At 45.8% G+C, this 14,765-nt stretch overlaps 1 protein-coding gene across 1 annotated transcript; it reads right to left on the bottom strand.

The window, feature by feature from the left end:
• Window positions 1-1,846: 1,846 nt before the first annotated feature.
• On the bottom strand, window positions 1,847-3,607 carry chrm2a (cholinergic receptor, muscarinic 2a). Its single transcript, XM_084573017.1, has one exon. The coding sequence runs from the start codon at window positions 3,390-3,392 to the stop codon at window positions 1,884-1,886; it is 1,509 nt and encodes a 502-aa protein (XP_084429143.1). The 5' UTR covers window positions 3,393-3,607; the 3' UTR covers window positions 1,847-1,883.
• Window positions 3,608-14,765: the final 11,158 nt, after the last annotated feature.

The following is a 14,765-nucleotide window of genomic DNA, read 5'->3' as shown; positions in this document are numbered from 1 at the left end:
GCCTTCTGAGGGTGTCCTGTGGTGTTTGGCAACACAATGTTGTCAGTGGGGGGCCTTTGGGTCCTATGGGTTGGGAAGATCCCACAGATACTTGATCAGTTTGGGATCTAGTGAATTTGGAGGCCAGGTCAACACCTTGTGCTGTTCTTCTTGGGTTTTTTTTAGTTGTTCCTAAAACGTTTTTGTGTGTGTTCCTGCTGGAGATGGCTGCTGCCATCAAGGAGTGTCATTGCTATGGGGTGGGGGTGCCTGGTCTGGTCTAGGTGGGTGCCACATGTCCAAGTAACATCCACATGAATGAATGCCAGGTCCAAAAGTTTCCCAACAGAACACTGAATTGTCACAAGATGGTCAATGTTATTCACTTCTCCTGTCAGTGGTCTTAATGTTGTGGCCGATCGGTGTATGTATTGTTCACTTCAAGCCAGCTCACGCATCATCCCCATTTTGTTTTGTTTTTTTCGGCCATGCGCGGGCGTAAATGTCCCTGACCTGCTTCCATTTATTTTTGCAGGTGTCCACCGTCTAAAATGGCACTGATCTTTCAGGGTGCCGGGGTTTTTTGACAAGCTCATTCGTCTCCGTGCAGCGGCGTTGACACTTTGCACAGATGCTAGTAATGTCGCTTTGGTCTGGAAAGCTTTTCTTTAAAACTTGTTAATAAAAAAATCAGATCCTCATACTGAGTCAATCGCATATACGCGCAGCATTCATTTCCAAATTTCTCCAAACGGACGCAGGACACGAGAGGCAGCCACGACGCAAACACGTAGTCAAAAGAAAGTATATCTCCGGCCTTAGAGGTGCTGGCGGGTGGATTTTTTTTTTTTTTTGGGGGACAGAGCCAGGTAATCAGTTTCCATTTGTTTCCACTTTATATGCTACACTAAGCTAATGCACATGCTATGCTAAGTTAATTTCCCATATGTTGAATAGCTCTTTCAACTGTGGGGGTTCCACTGTTGATGCAGCATCATCCGATTGGTCCAGATAAAGTTTTGACGTCCAAAATAACAAATAACCATTTTCTCATTTTCCACTGCTTTGGTGTAGAAAACCTTTCCTAAATTGACATTTTAAGCTCAAAATTATTTATAACCAAAGTTGACAAGTTCAGCTTGAATGTATTAATATATCTATTAAGTATTGATGGAAACTCATTCCCGCAGAGGCTCGTACTCAGATGGGATAGCTTCCAGCTGTGCTGTGGCCATGTCGGAGGCAGTCTACACAAAATGCCCCAATTTATTCTACATGTTGCTGGTTGGATGTGCCACGGCGATGATCACAGACGGAAAGGAGAAGGCAGGCAGAGGGGCGCGAGCGGGTGCGCGAGTAGACGCAGAGCTGCGGGCACGCACCCGCTTGAATATACACCGATATGTACAGCTATCTACAGGTATCTTCACTGAACTTCAAACTTGTGAGGTTTGTAAATTCAGACAGCCCTATTTTCCCGTTTTCTTGTGTTTTTCGCACAGCGCAGATCTCCCACTGCTCTTTATCTTTGTGCATTTTTTATCAGCTCGGTGGCGCTCCGCGTCCCCACCCCTGCATTACACCCTCTTTTTTTTTTTTTGGGAGCGCACCGCTCTCAATAACACTAAATTTTTCACAACCTTCCTCATCTACGCTGCTCCTGCACAACACATCTCAATGCAACTGGCTCCAGTTGAATTTGTGTCAAGTGCTACAACCGGTCATTGAGAGAAATTGGAAAACTAATCATGAAACGGTGGAAAGTGATTTCGAAAAATGGACTCTTGCGGTATTTATCATGCATACGAACCTCGCGTATACACACACACGGATGACACACACACACACACACACACACACACAGGTAACTCATACTTCTGTGCTTCCTCCCAATTGGCCCGTATTTATCTGGCAGACCTAATATTTTTATACTGGCAGAGGAGAAGGTGTTTGAATGTCTTTTTAAATGTGACATTGCACAGGGCGTAGCAGGCCGGATTGATGGTGCTGTTGATGTAGCACAGCCAGTAACCAATAGTCCATACTGTGTTGGGGATGCAGCTGGAGCAAAAGGTGTTAATGAGCACCATCACATTGTAAGGAGTCCAGGTGGCCACAAAAGCTACCAGGATGGCCATTATGGTGCGGGTGACTTTCTTCTCCCGCGACGGCGCCGCTTTCTTCTTCTTGTTCGGAGGTTGCTTGGTCATCTTCACGATCTTCCGGGCCACGTGGTTCTGCCGCTCTGAGGTCGGGACGATTTCGACGGTGGCGTTAGAAGGTGTGTAGCAGTCACCCTTGGGGGATTTAGTCTTGATCTTGATGCAGGTCAGCTTGGAGCCCCCTGCCTTGGCCCGCTGACGAGGAAGTGGCTGGCTCGCCTCAACGCTGGAGTTGGCCGTGGATGGTGCCGGTTCCTCGTCCTTCTGGTTGGAAGCAGCTGCGCTGCCAGACGTCGAGTCATTGGAGCTCTCCTTCTCCTCTCCAGGAGCGCAGTTCTCCCTTGCCACATCTTCGCCTTCGGCTTCTCCCTCGGCTGTGGTGGTGGAAGGTCCTTTGCCATTTTGGAGTTTCCCATCATGCTGGTTGGCGCCATCCTCAGCATTCTGGCTCTGGGAGTGCCCCGCGTCCGCCCCTGGTACATTATTATTGTTGGGTTTTGGTGTATTGTTTCTCCTCTGGACCGGCGACAGAGGTTCCGGGTTGGCCCCTGACGGCTTGCGGTTATCCTTCTTCACGCGGCTCTTGCTCGCTCTGGAGATCTGCCAGTACAGCTGGATCATGATGATGACGGGCAGGTAAAAGGCGGCAATGGCTGTGCCAAAAGTGACAGCAGCGTTGGAAAAGAACTGGATGTAGCACTCCTTCTCAGGCACCGTCCGCCCGCCGACGATGAACTGCCAGAAGAGGATCGCGGGCGCCCAGAGGATGAAGGACAGAACCCAGGCTGCGGCGATCATCATGCCCGCCATTTTGGTGGTCCGTTTGACAGGATAGCTGAGGGGCTTGGTGACGCAGAAGTATCTGTCAAAGCTTATGATGAGAAGATTCATGACAGACGCGTTGCTGACAACATAGTCCAAGGCCAACCACAAGTCACACACCACCGGCCCCAGAGGCCAGTAGCCTATTACTATGTAGACTGTGTATAAGTTCATAGAGCACAGTCCAATAATTAGGTCCGCACATGCAAGGCTGAATAAAAAATAATTGTTGACAGTCTGTAAGTTCCTGTTGACTTTGATGGAAAGCATGACCAGGATATTTCCGATAACTGTGACCAAACTGAGGGAACCAGCCACCAACACGATGAACACCACCTCCACGGTCTTGTAGGCGCTTTTGCTCTCTTCCACAACTTCTGTCTCGTTGCCTTCAGAGGCATTCCAGTTTGTGAAATTGAATACATCCATGGCATTTGGTCTTTTGTTGCCGCCTCCTACTCAGATGGAACCTACAAGAGAACAAAAGAGAGAGAGAGAGAAGACAAATGTTGTAATAAGGTGCAAAACATGACTGTGAAAGCCTCAGCCTTTTAGTCATCTGAAGGCTTTTGAATTAAAGATACAATGCACGATTATCTAATGTGGGAATACTTCACTCCTTTTCTCATTTCAGAAAGAAACTTTAAATCCTCTCCCGTCAGCTTAGCAAGTATTTACTCAAAACACACAAAAGAGAAATGATTTGTGTTTTAAATAATCTAAAAACACGGGAGAGCAAAATATAATTGTCTGAATTAAAAAGACAGAATGGCTGTGTGGCATCTGTGTGGCGCATTTAACATAACACATAGTTATTAGTTTCAGGCGCGTTCAGTAAAAATATATTCGGCAGATGCGAGTAATGATGATCCGGAGATAGGTTACAAAAATAAATGCACGTTTCACACCACGAACGGTGCGACCTTTTTCTTTTAAACCAATTTTTAGCCCCGTCTGAAAGCAATTCATCAAATAACAGTGATAATTTTGGCTGTACACCAATTAGCTGGGTAATTAGAAGCTCAGCTATCCGGCACGTATACTTTTCATAATCAGTACGTGAATAACATCCACCCATTAGACACCTGCTTGGTTATGGACGGGGAAAAATAACAACTAAAATGGATGGTACAATCTAATTGTGCATGAATGGTTGATGAAAAATGAAATATGTGGAACAAATGAGGGTATCACAGTGACTGCCTCAGCGGTGTGTCACACAAGTTGAACATGAAGTTCAGTTCGGTTCATTTTCTGTTCTCTTTTGCAACACATTTAGTTACCACAGGTCACAGCTATTGTCATTGTAGTCTTTTAATGCCAAAATCTCTGTCAGTGAGCGAAGTATCAACCTACAAACCAAGACAAACACGTTGGATAGGCCTCCCTTGTGCCTCCAAAACAGTTGGGACTCATCAGAGAATGGACATGGGCCTTCTGAGGGTGTCCTGTGGTGTCTGGCAACAGGATGTTGTTAGTGGGGGGCCTTTGGATCCTATGGGTTGAGGGGAGGGGCCTCTGTGGATCATCCCACAGATACTTGATCAGTTTGGGATCTAGTGGATTTGGAGGCCAGGGGCCTCATGTACGAACGTTGCGTGCATACAAAAACGTTACGTAAGTACTCGCTCACGTAAAAGTTCAGATGTATCAAGAGTGAAATGTCCGGGAATTTTGTACGTGGCTACGCCAACGACGTGGCTGGCGTAAGTAGGATTCTACAGATGTCGATCCTTTGGCGACACTTAGAGGTGATGCCGGGAAACTGTCATAAATGTGAAAACTATTACTCCGACCGATCGGGACTGTGCCGGTCGACCCTGAGCAGAGCCATGCCAGCAGTGTGGGACGGAGTTATCCGCATGTCAGCCAGGTATATCAGATTCCGATACAATGCAGCTGAACAGGTCAACATTAAAGAGCAATCTGCAGCAAGAGACGGTTTTCTGAATGTAATCAGAGCTATCAACTGCACACACATTGCTATAAAAGCGCCATCGCATATATTTGTAAATGTCAACAGGAAACATTTTCATTCCATCAATGTACAGATCATACGTGATGCGCAAATGCAAGTAACCATTGTGGCAGCGTGCCAAAGATGACATTTTTGCGCATCTCCACTCCAGTGAGTAGCGTCTCCAATTCGTTTTCTGTGAAGTTCTTCTTTTTCCCGTCTTATTCATTCTTATGTTTTCATTTTCTGATCTCGCAGAGAGGGGAATCTCAGGTGCAGAGTCAATTTAAATATAATTTCCATATTTAAAAGGGGCGTGGACAGGGAGGAGTCGGGTACGCTCGATTGGGATGTACAAAGGAAATGTGCTTCGAAATGCTTCTAAATCTGAGCTTACGTCACGATTTAGAAGGAAATCTACGCAACTCTTCGTACATGAGGCCCCAGGTCAACACCTTGTGCTGTTCTTCATGTTCCTAAACCGTTTTTTTTTTGTGTGTGTGCCTGTGTCAGACTGCATCCTGCTGGGGATGGCTGCTGCCATCAAGGAGTGTCATTGCTATGGGGTGGGGGTGCCTGGTCTGGTCTGGTCTAGGTAGGTGCTACATGTCTAAGGAACATCCACACCAATGAATGCCAGGTCCAAAAGTTTCCCAGGAGAACGTTGTCCTGTCGGTGGTCATAATGCTGTGGCTGATCGGTGTATCGTAGCATAGTGACCTAACAAACAGGGGAACGTTCAAGTGTGCCACTTTAAACCTGCAATGTCAGACCTACAGGGTTAAAATAAAACCTGGCGACACATTTCTCCAGGTAGAAATCCGTGTGATTCACACCCAAAAAAAAGAAGAAATGCCGTCATTTCAAAGCATGTGCATTCTCCACTGCTATCCACTTGGCATTTCTTTTCTTTTTCCATGCAGAGCCTTTTAAAAACCGGACCTTTTTCTCAGCTTTTGTCTGCCCATCCAATTTGACGGATACATTTTAGACCACATAATGCCTAATGACTGGCTTGTGGCTTAAACGATCATCGTTTCTTCTGTTTTCTGTTTCCAAACCCTCATATTTACAGCTGATGGGTGAAACTCTGAGTGCACCTTTTAAACTAAACATGCATTCTTAACAAGAATAGTGGGAAAATGTAATTATACACCGCAAACAATCAATATTAGCTCCGCTTTGTCAATAATTCCTTTAAAAGTCTTTTTCATTGAACTCCTGCTGACATTTTATCTTCAAAGGTCCATTTAAAAATACTTAAAAATTCTCTTCACACGGCACTATAAAATTCTTTTGATCCCCGAATGACCCACTAGTTCTCGCTTTTAACCTTAAACATTCGCATGTGTTGCAGGCCCGGCTTTGATTTTGAAAATACTGCTCGGTTCTCCGTGTTGTTTCATCCTTTGATATTAGGCATCTCGAACACTTTCACAACTCTTGTGGGGTGTTGTTGGTCAGATTTTGGCAAACTTGGTGACATAAATATCAGCAGGCTGGAGCGCAGCTTCAATTCTTTTCCTCGAGGTCCTCATTTTGCACTGCTCAATAGTTTTTCAGCCATGAAATCAAAGCTAAGGACCATTCTGTTGCTTAAAAGAGGAATCAATACGCTGTCCAATTGGTTTTTGTGACATTGAAGTGAGTACAAATCAAGGCAATTTGACTAAAACCCAATAGGGACACCAGTTAGCCTTGTCCAGAAAGCACCTGGACCTTCATAACACAAAACAGAAAATCCGATCGGTTCATTTGGGGGAGAAATACTAAATTTGAAAAGTGAAGACAGCAAGAAGATTCTGGGTTGGAATCCAGTGGCCGACCAGGGCCTTTCTGTGTGGAGTGTGCATGTTCTCCCTGTGTCTGCGTGGGTTCTCTCCGGGCACTCCGGCTTCCTCCCACCGTCCAAAGACATGCTTGTTAGGTTAGTTGGCGATTCTAAATTGGCCGTAGGTGTGAATGTGAATGGTTGTCCAGGGTGTACCCCGCCTCTTGCCCAGTGACAGCTAGGATAGGCTCCAGCCCCTCCACGACCCTCCAGAGGACAAGCGGTTACAGAAAATGAATGAATGAATGAAGACAAAATTGCAAAAGGTGTCCTCTACAGCAATTATTTCCTGCTTACATCCAGACAAACATAATTAAAGGTTTGAAGGTGGCAGATACCGTCGGTCGACTCCATCAAAAGTGCAAACTTATCCGTCATGTTGTGAGCGAAGCTTCTACAGCTCCCAAAGCGGTCTTGTCCTAAAATTTCCCACTTTGGCATCAGTTCTTTAACCGTTGAGCCAAGTTGCTGAGTAACTAGTGAACACTCACTTATCAGCTGTGCCAGAAATCCCTAATCATTGCATTAGGCATGGAGCTAAGCTGGACTAATCCCCATAAAATGTTTAAGTCCACCGATTTACATTCAAAAACACTAACAATACAAATGGGACACACTTGCGGCTCACTTGAGCCTAGTGGATTAGAGAACTAAAGTGGATCAGTATAGATGGTCATAGCCCAGTGGAGGCAGTTAACTCCCATGGCTGCTCTTTGTCCACCTCCAGCTGCCATAAGCCTCGTCCCACACCTGAAATCTCTGCAACAACTCAGCCAAAGCTGTGCTACTAAAGATGCTCAAATCCTTTTTAAGCTCAATGCGGACAGCCACGGGTTTCAAAAGCGAAATAAAAAAAGGATCAGGGGAGCGTAGGCTTGATTTTAAAGCTTCCGTTCACATGTTAACATGAACATCCCGCAGTAGGCTCTCAAAGGAGAGCCTGCGATGTTATGCTTTTATTTCCACCATCAGGTTGTAGTTTCACATGTTGCAGGTAGGTTTCTTGATTAAACGTCTTCATCTCGTCTGAAGTAAAGTTGCACTGAACGGAATAACGGCATCCCGGCGCCGACGAATACCGAAGCCATAGCCTGCTGAGTCGGAGTGCAATTGCCGTCGCCTGGGGAGAGCAGCAGTGGCACTCTTAGCATAGCTATCAATCATGAGGCTTACCTGCAACTCTGAGTACTACTGCAGTCGGTGCAAGTGCATCTGACAGACCCCAATCAGAGCATGAGTGACACATCCATTATTATCATCCCAAGAGAGATGAATATTCAGATTTTTTTTCCTCTCATCACACGTCTTCGCGGATTAACATACCACACTTTGAGTAATACATAAAATAGGTTTGGCGTTTGTCTTTGCCATCCTTAAACTTGGATGTGACGAGTCTGTTGCTGGCAGACGTGAATAAATGAGTTGAGTATTGTTCTGTGTTCACACTTAGGTATTCCTTGAGCTGGCTCACTAGAGCTGAAAATTGCAAATGCCCTCTGGGAAACAGAGAGGGCCAACCTCACCCCTTTTCCCACAGCTTCTGTCCCCATTTTGTCTTTTGGGATGAGGTCCAGTCTGACCAAATGACCACAGAGCGAAAACATGACTGTCGTTTCTGCTTAAATCGCAAAAAACTGCTTCCCCTTTTATTATATGAAACCAAATAATCACTTACACAGGTCGCCGGTTTTGTCAGGGACGGACAAACAGGTGTGGGATTTTTCTGTTGAAGTAGCTTCTTTGAGCATAAACCTAAGAAAGATCATTTCCTACGGTGCAGCTGTGCACTTGCTCTCAAACCGTCGCATTTGACTTCTTCCCCAAGTGTCAAGATTCCCAGTCCCCATCTGTGAGCACTGATCCCAGGCAAAAGCCAGAGTGCCTGACTCCTGCTTTCGATGATTACATGTATTTTCATCGCTGGCCCCTCTCCATGGGAGCATGCGGGGTTAGGCCTTCGTTTACTTGCCGTTTGCACAGGAGCATGACCGGAATGCAAAACCTATCATTGCTGCAGTACAACTCATCCACTGGGGGGTGTAGAGCCAGAGCACCTCTCAGGATGAACAAGTGGAGAGTTTTTTTTTTTTCCTTTTCTGTTTTTGTAATATAACACTAAGATCAAGGCTTCGCCACTGTAGACGAAAAGCATCAGTGTCAGTTTTTTGACAACTTCAGGATCTAAATACAAATATATGATAATGCGAGCAGGTTGAACTGGTTCATATCAATGAGGGCTAGACATAAAACATAAAACAGAGGAGTTTTTTTTTTCCCTCCTCCGAGGCACTCTGCCACATCCTTTTGGAATCTACTGTGACGGTAAGTTCCTGCTTAGGTAAATATTGGCTCATTTTATCCCAAGTGTGTGTGTAAACTACTCTCTAGCAGGGCTGTCATTCAGACGGGGATACTGACAAAGACCGGAGATACACACAGATACAGAAATGAATACAAATACTTGGGGGGGGGGGAGAAAATAAAAAAATAAAAAAAATGTTTAGCAGGAAATGAAAACTGTTGCGATAACCATCGAAGCAGCGCACCACCTCGGCGTTTTGATGAAACATGGCTCCGAATCTTGAGCTGGAGTATAATTACAAATTTGCATTCATTTCCTTGAGCTCTTTCCACTGTCTCAGGGGCATCAGACTGTGAGTTATAGATCTTGACAGATGCCTGTAGAGATTCGGTGTAAATATTTAGACTGCGCAAGATCAAGCCATTTACCCATCCGTTTTCAGTCATTTATTGGGTGTCAGATTGTGGCGGCCTTGGGCAAAATGAAGTAGGCCCCAACAAACCTGAGCTCTACCTGGGTAATCTTAGCTTAGAGTCCTCCCTGTGCCGAAATTACATGAAATCCCTGCGGCATGTCTTCCAGGATGTCGGCTTGGAAGAGGACCCAGCAGAGGCCTCCACAGGGGATCCCCTGGTGGGATCCAGGTCACGACTACTCGCTCCTTTTAACTTAAGAGCAGTGCTCCTGCTTAAAGCTTGAGTCTAGACACTCTCTGGAGAACGCCATTTTTGGCTGCTTCCCTCCACAGTTTTATTATTTCAGCCCCCAACCAGATGCCATGACCAGCGTTAAGGGTTAGACACCAAGGAAACTGAGAGCCCAGCTTCCTCTTAACTGAGTCAAGTCCAGTACGAAGCCTGAATCTACTTCTCATCTTCGTGTTCTGGCTTAGGTTTTGAGCTATTAACTTTCTAAAGCTGTATGGTACAGTTCAAAAGAAAAGAAGGTGACCCCAGTTCCTTCACTTGAAGGTTCATGTTACTCGCAGACTTGAGGAGGCAGTCAAAGGAGGCATCAAACACAATACTTAACCCTCAGAATTGAATTGGGTCCTATGGGTTGAGGGGAGGGGCCTCTGTGGATTTAGTGAATCTGGAGGCCAGGTCAAAACCTTGTGCTGTTCTTCATGATTTTTTGAGTTGTTCCTAAACCACCGTTGTGTGTGTGCCTCAAGGAGTGTCATTGCTATGGGGTGGGGGTGCCTGCTCTGGTCTAGGTGGGTGGTGAGTAAGGTCTAAGTAACATCCATAGGTCCAAAAGTTTCTCAGCAGAACATTGTATTGTCACAAGATGGTCAATGTTATTTACTTCAACTGTCAGCGGTCATAATGTTATGCCTGATCGGTGCATATACCAGTTCTTTTAATCCAATCTGCACAACAGTTTTTTGCTGAATGTCATAGAAACAGATCAGAAAAACACAGACAGGAAATCCTAAGGTCAACACTATCCGGGCTTTGGCTGCTCCTTGAAATTATGTCCACAATGACTTGGCAACAACTGGAAACCAAGGAGGAGCCCGAAGGAAACAGAATAAACTTGTCTATTGCTAAGAACATAACATACTCTAGGTCTCAGTGCAGCTGCCAAGAAGCAGAAGGCTCACAGCAGTGGCCTTTATGCTCACCAAGTGGATCTCATTTGAGTTCTTTTTGGGTGTCTCAAAACTTGGCTGGTTCCCTGTTGGTGTACTCTAACAAAGTCTAGGCCTAAAGGAGGTATTATAACCACAGCCAAATACATGTAACATCACTCATACCAATTAAAGCTGAAAAGGGGGTCCTTGGAGCCCGTCCAAGTCTTGATCCCCACCTGCGACCCCTTCTGTGTTTTTTCAGCCTACCGACACAACTCCCGGGGTCACGGAGGTCTCACACAACCTCTCCGACACGATAAGATTACGATTCACAAATGGAGTGTTAAATCATTATGAATTGACTCGACTGTGCCCTCTCATTAAAAGTTTGACAATGGCATTCTGCATGAGAGGATGCAATTACGGCGAGAACCTCTCCTTCGCAGGTGTGACAAAGCCTCTCAGGCCCAAGCCTCTCTGTCTGGCGGGGCTCGCGTTAAGTGGACACGAAGAAAGAGACGTTAATGGGGAGTTAACGAGCAGGAAATGGCATTCAAGCGGACGGAGGGGAAAAAAAACAAAAAGAAAAAAACAAGCTGTAATAATGTGCAAACAGTCGGCTACGATCATCGAGAGATTCCCTAGAGGACCTGTAGATGGCCATGTGTCACTGTGCACCAAGAGCTGGTAATGATATCGAAATGCACACAGGAGAATTAACATGGCTTTGTGTGCGAGTAGGAATACAACGAGGGGGTGTTTGAATACAAATCTTGGCAAGAGTCTTCTCAATCTTCTCCATCGGTCTGCGACGTGGTCATCCAAATGAAAACCAAGCCACTGCCCCACTCTTTTTACGGCCGTGGATGAATTGCCTTCAAGTCCTGACAGCAAAAGGCTCACAATTCTTTTAGCGTGACCTTTAGATGCCTCTTCATAGAAATGAGACTCCCTCTGATATACCACAAATTATCTCCGGCGTTGCGGGAATGTCATCTTAAGGTGCCTTCTACCCAGCCAACCCTCCACTCCCCACCTCTTTCCGAGATCTGTCTGTTGATATTCCCAGCTACTTTGCCGCGGCAGCCTCCACGCCGCCTGTGAAAAATGACAGTGTCACACGCGACCTCTGCTGTTCTGCTATCGGCAGCCAACGATTCACCGTCGCCTGCCACATTCGGCCCCAAAATATCTGTTGGGTGCACACATTTTGAAGCGTGTTTTAGCCTTCCGCAGAGGAACCAAGCAAGATTATTTTTAACAGATACGGGTCAGTAGAAAGATCTTATACAGCTCTAACTGCACTTGACAGTTCAGAAGCCATCCTGTCTGGAAAATATCACAAGCCTTCTAGGATGCATAAAAAAATAAATAAAAAAATCCCTACTGGAGCTCAGCCAGTAATGAATGAACAATGTCCTCAAGCAAGCTAGTGAAGGTAAGGGGGACGAGTCAATTTTCTCCTGTCATACAGAAACACCCTGCAGACGGTACGACTTGACAAACACCGTCACGCTGCCTACTCAGACCGCTTGCTATCTCACCTCTCGCTTCACATTAAAACATCTCGCGCAAATAATTTGCCCCACGTCTGAAAACCATGCACCGTTTGTCCTCTGTTGATTTGGCTTTAATTAGCAGATTTCCATATTTCTAATCGGAATCGCTTCTCGAGTGCAGAACACGAGCCGACACCCCACCTACAGTGTGATTCCATTCGTTTGATTCTCTGTGGGGATCTTTAGGCACTCATTATATTTTGTGTGAGACAGTTTCTCTAATATCGGCACAAATATCTGCCATTATCAGCAACCTTGATCCATCCATGCCTGGGAACGCATCGTGCCGCTTTTGCTTTCGTCCTCGTGAAAGTTGTCCCAGGTGTCGGTTAGTCGATACGTGACAAAGGCTTATCACCAAGGACATTTGGAACAAGAAAACCCTGGAACAAGCTATAATCAGGAAAACATTAACAGACATCTGTCAGGCTGGTCATTCCTCTGGTGGGATGCTGCGAAACACTGCAACCTCAGGTTAGGGTTAGGGCTAGGGCTAGGGTTAACAGTGCAACAGCCGGGTTGTTTGCGCAAGGCTATGGCCACGGATGTAATAGTGTAAAGAATAACACCCAACGACCTCGTTGTACATCATTCTTTCCACAGCTCTCACGTAGAAGTCCTTTCAGCTTGAATAAGTGTATTGACATTTCCATCTCTCCCCCCCATAAAAATATGCCCACTTTTGATTATCTAATCGTCGTCTCATGTGGGGAAAAAATAGAACATCGACGATTGTTCTTGCACAACGCGGCGCATGCCTTTCTCATCCGAGCAGACCTGCTGCTTCTGAGGCTCTGACAGCTATAGGAAAACTGAGTCACTGCTCAGCTTTGCTTGGCAGTCATGTGCCTTAAATGCGTCAATAATGTGTCTTACCTTATTGTTGCTATTAGCTAAGAGCATCTACCAAGTTGCATGCCCCCCCTCCCCAAGAGAATCACAATATAGTATACCGTTTCCTTTTAAATATTACCTTTGGGACCACCCACCCCCCTTTGCTGTCCTTGCTTCTTCACACTATGCATGGTAATGAGCTGGCCTGCTAGTCTCTCCCGGTAGTTTCTGGCTCATTACTCGTTTCACGTAGAGCGCAGACACGAACGCGCTCTTCGCCGAGTCTCTGCATTTATGTAGCGGCTCGGTAATCGCCTCACGCAGGTGAAAGCGGAGAGCTGCCAGAGCTGCACTGGGGCCTCCTCTCGCAGGCTTCGTTCAATTAAACTCTGCTCTTTGCCGCCACCGCTGAACAAGTGTATGGTGTCACCTCTACTAGTCTGGCAATTTGGAGGAACCGATGGAGAATGGAGAGGCGTCGCGGAAATATCCATACTTCAATTTGGATCGGTTGAGGAGTTTGAGACAGTGAGGGGAGTGAAAGTAAAATATGAGACAGCGTCTGCTGCAAACAAACGGAAAGGTCACCTCCTATTAATGTGGTGCAGCGTTGCCTCTGCATAATGAGTCTGTGTTATGCAAGTGAGCTCTCAGGCTTTGCACAGTGAGTGCTTCACACCAGTGCCTCTCAGTGTGGACTGACTTTTTGACCAGACATTTTAACTCAGACCGGTGAGCAATTATAACTAACTTTTTGACTAAATTGTACTTAGCTGGAAGAACATAAGCCTGTTAATATCACCATCACCGTGGCACTCTCAAAAAGGCTTAACTGCTACTCAAAAGGTGTCAAGCACGTCGTTAGTATTCAGCAGTCAAGAAAACCCATCTGATATTGGCACACAGTGACTGGAGAACTTGAGTGCTTTGATTCCGGCTGTCAAGAGAAGCTGACTTGGCATTTTTCTACTTAATAAAAAGGTAGTCAGCCATTCTAGTCCAATGTACTTTTTGCCAAATGCAGCAAATTCTATCTTCATGGTCCGCTGTGTGCTGGGGTTCGTACAAAGGCCCTGGCTCTGTAAGCAGGAAAGAATGGCCTGAAGCATTCAACACAACAGTAACCTGCACAACAGGGGGCATTGGTGGAAAAGAGGAAGCGTGAAGGCGAGATAAGTTCAGAAGAGGAATAAAAAAACATGCAACTAATGAACTCCAACAAAGATCAAGGCCTTTCAAAGAGCCCGAAAGAAAAGGAAAGCAACATCAGACGACTAGATCTAGATTTGCGAAGAACTTGTAATGGCGGAGAGACCTCCGAGTGTTGAAAACGCAGAGGTCGCTCTGTGTGCTGGCTCTGAATATTAGCTTTGCAACAACACCGGAGCAGTAGTTATCTAACCCACAGCATACGTAGCTGTCCCAGCTACGTCGCTTGTAGCTAGGGACACTGATGGGTGAACTCAATAACATTGAGCATCTTGTGACATTGACCATCTTGTGACAATTCAATGTTCTGCTGGGAAGCTTTTGGACCTGGCATTCATTCATGTGGATGTTACTTAGACATGTAGCACCCACCTAGACCAGACCAGGCACCCCCACCCCATAGCAATGACACTAAAATTCTTAAAATTCTTTGGGAACAACTCAAAAAACAGCTCACGGTGTTGACCTGGCCTCCAAATTCACTAGATCCCTGATCTGATCAATTGATCAAGTCTCTGATGAGTCACAACTGTT

The sequence above is a fragment of the Chelon labrosus genome (assembly GCF_963514085.1).
Source record: "Chelon labrosus genome assembly, chromosome: 23".
Taxonomy (NCBI): Eukaryota; Metazoa; Chordata; class Actinopteri; order Mugiliformes; family Mugilidae; genus Chelon; species Chelon labrosus.
The sequence above is the reverse complement of the archived record's forward strand: the minus strand, read 5'-3'. Positions and strand labels throughout refer to the sequence as shown.

What these genes read in the sequence shown, in the direction of transcription:
- chrm2a (XM_084573017.1), bottom strand. Translation starts at nt 3,392, where the DNA reads ATGGATGTATTCAATTTCACAAACTGGAATGCCTCTGAAGGCAACGAG.